This window comes from Propithecus coquereli, unplaced genomic scaffold, assembly GCF_000956105.1.
Source record: "Propithecus coquereli isolate 6110/MARCELLA unplaced genomic scaffold, Pcoq_1.0 Scaffold477, whole genome shotgun sequence".
In the NCBI taxonomy this organism is placed as follows: domain Eukaryota; kingdom Metazoa; phylum Chordata; class Mammalia; order Primates; family Indriidae; genus Propithecus; species Propithecus coquereli.
In genome coordinates this window covers 1389906-1396886 of record NW_012150585.1, presented here as the reverse complement: position 1 = coordinate 1396886, position 6981 = coordinate 1389906, and the positions used below count along the sequence as shown (strand labels likewise).

The following is a 6981-nucleotide window of genomic DNA, read 5'->3' as shown; positions in this document are numbered from 1 at the left end:
CCTGGTGAGCCCCATTCTTGTCCATTCTACAGTGCTGCTACTGCCCACTCATGGCCAAACAGGGATCTCCACGAGGTGGCAGATGCTCTGAGAAGAAATAGAGAAGTCTCACCAAAGGGGGGAGGGGACAACAGAACAGTTAAAAACAAAAACAAACCACCCCAGTCACTAAAAGGGGAACAAGCCTAATTATTCAGCTCCTCTTCTGAGTAGCTATATGTCCTTGTTACCTAGTTAACTGCCACCAAACACAAGGAAGAAAAAATGAGTAACAGCCCAAACATCTCTTTTATTACCAAAAACAACTGTTACACACACACTCAGTGCCTCCAATCCCGTCCCTGAGGATAACCATGAAAGTCCTTGGAGTTATAGGAGAAACCTTAAGAGGGAAATGGCTACTTGCTTCTCAATGCCTTGGCTGGTGACAAGGAAAGGGCCCTTGCAGAGACCAGTCATACATCATGCCTGGGCTTAAGGACCCCTAAATACAGGAATGGATGTGAGTTAACTTAAGGATTTAATCACCGTCCAGCGTGTCTTCGGGGTTATGGTTAAGCCTGATAATAGCCCCCTTAACAAGAACACACACATTCAGATCCCCTCAAAGAATCCAAACCCCTCAGACTCCCTACAAAACACAGTCTGGCACAAAAGGGAAGTCCTTAGAGTCTGCAGAATGATGCAAGCCCGGGCCAGAGTGGACCACACTGCTCTCAGCACCATTCTTAAAGGCATCCATTGGCAAAGGCTGCCCACTAGGGGCACTGCCACTTGCCTGGCTCAAACTCTGGGGCTTGGTGTAGGAATGGTCACGCTCTACAGCATTCACACCATCTGGACCTCCGGCTCCTCAGCTATTCCTTGAAGCTTTTCCATGATGCCCCCTGAGGGTGACTCAGGGGGTCCAGGGGGCTCTCCTGGGGCTTCAGATAGCACATAGTAGACAATCTCTTGCTGGCCTTGAGCGCTGGTCTGATTCATCATGTGGATAACAGGGCTGGAGTTGTCCTGAGAGGCTGAAAAGGCTGTCCTCTCACTGCCCCCACCCTCTTCTTCTTCCACCTCTTCCTTAGGTCCTGGCTCCGCTGGCACTGTTTCTAGAATGATGCCCTGCAGGCTGCTCTCATTCAGTGATGCTCCCAGGCCCGATCCCTCTTGTGGTTGCCGCAGCAGTTGCTGTGTCAGCTCTACACTCTCATAGCGAACCAGCTGCAGCCGCATGTAGCCGTCTTCATGCTCCTTGTACCTGGTGAGGCAGGAGCATAAGTGGCAGCAAACACAGGGAGGGTGAGGCAGACATAGCCTGGAGACTGGCAAGGCAAGGGACAAACACGAGGGATGGAAGAAGTTCTGGGATTCCAAGTGATGGGAGATGAAGACAAAAAAGATCTTTATTGGAATATATAGAAGAAAAGGCAAGAGGGAAGGATCACACAAATGAAAAATTTCATGTAGAAACCCAACCCAGACAAAGAGAGAGAAAGATCGATTGTCTGTGTTGGAGGGCAAGAGTGTCAAAGGATTTATGAGAAGTCCATGGAGCTAAGGATCAGGACCCTTAGACTCTAGTTCTAGTTCTGGCTGCAGGACTTTTGGCACCATTTATTGGGTTTGGCACTGGGCCTTGGATTCAAAAATCAGAGTAAGCTTTGCTCCACCACTATTCTCAGAGTTCTCTGAGCCTAAATGGAGACGGTGGACATCAAAGCATCACCAAATTCAAGCTTTTTAAAACTTGTTGAAAAGATACACAAAAAAAATACAAGTTAATATGGGGGGGAAGGTGTGAGAGACATACCGAAAACGGGGGTGCCCTGAGGGCCACTTGAACTGGTGCTTCTTGCGAAGGTGCACTGTGAGGTTGTTGCCTCGTGTGAAGCATTTATCACACACATGACATTTGTACCTTGGCTCTGAGTCTCCCTGATGGGGAAGGGAGGGAGAAGTGAGGCCAGCTCTTCACTCCGGGGCCCCCCACACTTTTGCTCACCCTTCCCACCACCAGCCCCACTCACTTCATGCACTTTGCGGTAATGGGACTTGATAGAGCAGAGGGATCGGGCACTGAAGCTGCAGTTCTCAAAATCACACCTGTAGGCTGGCTCCTTGCTGTGGGTATCCAGGTGCTTCTGGAGGTCAATCAGATTCTTGCAGCTGCCAGGAGAGGTCAGGACGGGTTAGAGGGCATGGGGGACCCTAGAAGATGAGCTCTGTTTTCTGGCCCCTGGTTCCCCTTACCTGTAGTCACAACAGTCACATTTAAAGGGCCGATCTTCGCTGTGGCGAAAGCGCATGTGGTTGCGGAGGGAGGAAGGCAGCGGGCAGGTCATGTCACACAGAGGGCACTTATAGTGATTCACTAGAGGAGCAGAGAGGAGGCTGTGATTTGAGGACTCATGGAAGCCTGGAGGGCAGGCAGGGAGGCTGCAGACAGCAGGGCACTCACCATGGTTGCGCATGTGGTCCCGCAAGAGCCGCTCCGTGGCAAATCTCTTGGAACAGTGAGAGCACTGGAAGCGCTGCTCTAGGGTGGGGCAGGCAGAAGAAAGGAGGGCCGTGGGGGGTGGTGGAGAGGCACAGAGAAGAGAGGGAGACCATCCCAGGCAGAAGAGAACCACCCAAGGAGAAAAGGGAGCTTAGGGAGCTATGGATGGACATAGTATCGTGGAAAGAGCATGGGACTTGGAGTCAAGAACCTGAGTTAGAATCCCGGCTTCACCACGTACTAGCTGGGTGATCTCAGGTAAGAGATTTAACCTCTCTGAGCCTCAGTTTCCTCATCTGTAAAAAGGGGGATAAGAAGCCTACCTCATGGGGCTGTTGTGAGAATTCCCTGAGATAACTGATGTGGCACACAGTAAGTACTAAGTAACAATGTCTAAGAATCTGAATTGGCAAAGAGACCGTGGGAAGTGCCTGAGCCCAAAAAGAGGGGGCCAACTTGCAGGTCTCTTCAGTGGCCACCTCTCCTGGAAACATGCCCCCAACCCCACTCCAAGCAGGGCAGCCTGCACCCACCCACCCCTCCTCTGACTGCTTACGATCCAATGAGGTCTGGCGACGGATGTGATCCAAGAACTTGGTGTTGTTGGCAAACATGCCCCCACAGGTGGGGCAGGCCACCACCTTCTCCTGGGTATGGCTACGGAGGTGCTCTCGAAGCTTACAGCGGTCCTTGAAGGTACAGGTACAGCCTGGGAAGGAAGGCCCTGTCAGGATCCAGCCACAAAACCCCAAAATAGGCTCTAGTACCCCCGGGTCTGTCTCTAGCCAGGATGCAACCTTGCCTTGTAGGACTGGCCCCAACCCTGGCTGCACTAGCCCCTTAGGAACCCCAGGGTTTCTTCTAGAGGCCAGAAGTTAAGGAGCAGCCCTACCTTTCCAGCCACACAGCACCACATGGTTGTCCTTGCCGACTGCTTGGTATTCACAGCACAGGCTGTGCGCTTCCACATGCCGATAAAACCACTCTGGATTGTCGAAGGAACTCTGTGCCAGGGGCAACTTGGGTTGAGGACTGAGGGTGGGTAGAGGGACTCTTACCCCTATATGTCCAAATGGGACTTCTTGGCTCTCTCCCAAATTAACTTGGTAGGGATGGGAAAGATTGAGGAAAGGAGCAATATGGAAATGGAGGAGAGATACTAGCAGGAATCTTGGAAATACAAGGCATTACTGCAAGGGTCAAGGCATCTTGAGTTAAGATCCCAGCTTCCTTCCACCCCAATTACTGACACTGCCTGCTGACCTCACAGTGCTCCCACACACACAGGAAGTGGTCGGGGATGTCAGGGATGACGTTCCGGCTCTGGAAGTCCAGGATGCAGGGGCTGAGGTCAGCCTGGCTTTGCAAGGCCTGCAGCCCCCACTGTTTCAGCTTGGTGTGGTAGCAGTGGAAGTAGACATGGCGGATGAGGTCAGCAGAACTTTCCAGAGAACAAAAGCCACACTCCTGCCACAAGCAAGAGAATTCTTCCTCTGCAGAAAGAGGTTTAGAAGGGAGAGTCTGATACTTTCCAAGACTCAGCTCTCCTTCTACCTGTAGCACTTAGCAGGGAGTGAGGAGGCTGGCTGAATTCTGACCAAACTACCATTCGGCAAATACCAGTGTTTAATGACTATCAGTTGCCTGCCAGGCACAGGGGATATAACAAGTAAAGAGTCCCAGTCCTTTCCCTTGCATAGCTTTCAGTCAAAGAGAAAGAATATTAATAAAATAATCGCATTTATAAATAGAAAACTGCAACCAGTGATAAGTGTTATGAAGGGGGTGGGTATCCATGGTGCTATTAAACAGAGGTAATTTGATGTAGACAGGGTGGGGAGTGGTCTTGGGAAGGGTCCCTGCTGTTGAGACCTGAAGGATAAGTTATCTATAAACAGGAGAGGGAAAAGCGTAGTCTAGCTCTAGGCAGAGGCTACGGTGTGTGTAAGGCCTGTGCCACAAACTCAGAGATAGCAGATGTGGCTAGCACACATGACCTCTGGCTCAGAGTTTCTGCGGGCTCCTGAGGAAGATGCCACCTCCCAACCGTGGACACCTTCCACTTCTCCTTGTGAGGCCACCAGTCCTCCTCCTCATGTTCTGCTCAAGATCTGCCTTCTCCAGAAAGCCCCATCAACTATTCCAATCCACTTCCTCCCTCTCTAGCACCTCTAAGCACCAAATTTTCAATGCTTTGTAGAAATTTATTTGCTTTGAAAAGTGGATACTTTAGAAAATATAATCATTCCCCAATTTCTCTTTTGTAGAAATATTTCTCTTTTGTAGAAATGTTACACTTCTGAAACTATCGGCTATAGCGCATAATCACCAGACATAAAACAGAATTTAGGGTGGGGGAAGAAGAGCTGCCTCCATATTTTCTGTAGTTTTTTTCAAACTGCTGTGACCCATTAGTGGGTGGTAAAATCAATTTAGTGGACAGCAAACCACATTTTTTTTTAACTAAAAGAATAAAACATAAGATTTCAGAGAGCATTTAATAAAGGTAAGTATTGTTTTGAGTATTTTTTTCTTTAACTTTTGTGTATAAGGTTGTAATATAAAATGTATTCCTAACTGGTGGTTGCAGGGAAAAATGAAAATGGAAATACTACCAGAGTAAAAAAATAGTTCTTGACAGCTTTTCATCTATATTTAACATATACATACACATGCAGAGAGATGTCAAGAAGAATGTTCACTAAAGTACTGTCAGCAATTGCCTCTTAATAGCAGGATAGCTAATTTATTCCTTATATCCTTATTGACTTGAGTTTTCTATAAATGATTTTAAAGTGTTTTTACAAACAAAAAAAGCACAATTAGGAAAATAAACTACCATTGTCTCAGGCTGCCTTCTCCCTCTTGGGAAAGAAAAGTCTGATTTTCCATCTTCCCTTGAGCTCTCTCCCCTTCCTGTGTCCTGCTCCCTTACCAAGTGGGTCATCATCCTCTTCCTCTTCATCCTCCTCCCCAGAGCCATGAAGGTGCTGCTGCAGGTGCTGAGTGACGTGCTCACAGAACTCCTCCATAGCTGAGCACACAAAGGAGCAGGACCCCCACTCACACTGTAGCCACAGGTTCTCCTTCCGGGGAACTTTCCCAGGAGGTGGCATGGCCTCCGCTCTAGAGGAAAAGGAAGAAATCCACAGTTGCATGGATTCCACCCAAGTGCTGCTGGGAGCAAATGGCTGGGCAGGCAGCCTGCTTACAATCAGCAGGTGTTTTTCCAGTAACTTGTGAGAAATCCCATGTTTTTTTCAGTAAAGGAAGAAGAGAATTTCTCAAACCCCTGGAAGGGGGTCTGGTGTTCTTGGGAAGGAAGAACAAAAACGAACATTATTAAGTAGACTATACAATGCAAATAGGAAAGTATCATCCATATGTAAGTAAGTACTCCCTCTAAGCAGCATGAAATTCTCTCAATGGGATTATTAAAGGATAAACAGTACTTCAAGGTTTGAGAAGAATAAACTATGACATACTGAAAAAAAAAAAACAACTAACATTATTGAGTGTGTGCCACGCACTGAGCTGAATACTTTAACAGACATTTTCTCACAAAGCTTCAGAGCGACCCCCCAAGAAGGAATTATTCCTATGGGGGGTAGAACAATGGTCAGGTTCAAAGAGATGGCTTGGGACAGGAACCAGAGTTCAAATCCAGGCTCCACTGTCTATCATCCACTAGCTGTGTGACATTGGCCAAGAACTTAACCCTTAAATTCTGAACATTCTGCCAAATGGGGAATAACAAAATTTTTCGTTTTTAATTTCACACTATGTCAAGCACCATATTAAGCATTTTATTTGCATTATGTCATTTAATTACCAACACCACCCTATAAGGTAGGCACTACTTTTAACTTCATTTATACATAAGGACCTGCCTGGCAGGGTGTGGTGGCTCATGCCTATAATCCCTATACTTTGTGAGGCTGAAGGGTGAGGATTGATAATTGAGGCCAGGCATTCGAGACCAGCCTGGGCAAAACAGTAAGACTCCATCTCTGCAAAAAATAAATAAATAAATTAGCTGGGTGTGGTGGCACACACCTATAGTCCCAGCTACTTGGGAGGCAGGGGGACTGCATGAGCCCAGGTGTCCGAGGCTGCAGTGAGCTATGATAGCAGCAGTGCATTCATGCCTAGGCGACAGAGTGAGATCCTGTCTCCAAAAAAAAAAAAAAAAGATAAGGACCTGAGGCTTGAGAGGTTAACTGTTTTGTCCAAGGCCACACACTAGTGGTATGGCAGGGTCAAGTTAGACTGACTCCAAAGTCCATATTCTTTCTACTCAATACAGTCTGCAGATGAGCCCAGAAGCTCCTTACTTCTTACTGCATCATGTCACAAGTCCCCTATCAGACTTTCAAAGTGCCATACAACCTGCCTCTGCCTAACCCACCCAATAGTTTACTCCACCACTCCCCTAACACCTTCTGTTAAAATGTAGATTCCATTTGAACATAAGCCATGTCTGTCTAGTTTAT

The 6981-nt window shown here is 47.7% G+C and overlaps 1 protein-coding gene across 2 annotated transcripts; it reads right to left on the bottom strand.

Moving 5' to 3' along the window:
* Positions 1 to 269: 269 nt before the first annotated feature.
* On the bottom strand, positions 270 to 5608 carry HINFP (histone H4 transcription factor). Of its 2 annotated transcripts, none has more exons than XM_012655438.1 (9): positions 5424 to 5608; positions 3752 to 3981; positions 3381 to 3492; positions 3045 to 3197; positions 2450 to 2527; positions 2242 to 2362; positions 2019 to 2157; positions 1802 to 1926; positions 270 to 1249 (listed from the first exon to the last, which is right to left on the bottom strand). In XM_012655438.1, the coding sequence occupies exons 1-9, from the start codon at positions 5602 to 5604 to the stop codon at positions 829 to 831; spliced, it is 1560 nt and encodes a 519-aa protein (XP_012510892.1). In that variant the 5' UTR covers positions 5605 to 5608; the 3' UTR covers positions 270 to 828. The 2 variants fall into 2 exon arrangements, with proteins under 2 accessions (XP_012510892.1, XP_012510894.1); XM_012655440.1 differs by having other exon boundaries at positions 1191 to 1313; positions 1798 to 1926.
* Between the last annotated feature and the right edge of the window lie 1373 nt (positions 5609 to 6981).

Excerpts from the sequence above, each read along its gene's own strand:
- HINFP (XM_012655438.1), bottom strand. The coding sequence starts at position 5,604 with ATGCCACCTCCTGGGAAAGTTCCCCGGAAGGAGAACCTGTGGCTACAG. Across the intron at positions 2,528-3,044 it reads TCGCCAGACCTCATTGGATC|AGCAGCGCTTCCAGTGCTCT; the intron begins GTAAGCAGTCAG and ends GCCCCACCCTAG. Across the intron at positions 2,363-2,449 it reads GGACCACATGCGCAACCATG|TGAATCACTATAAGTGCCCT; the intron begins GTGAGTGCCCTG and ends CTGCTCCTCTAG.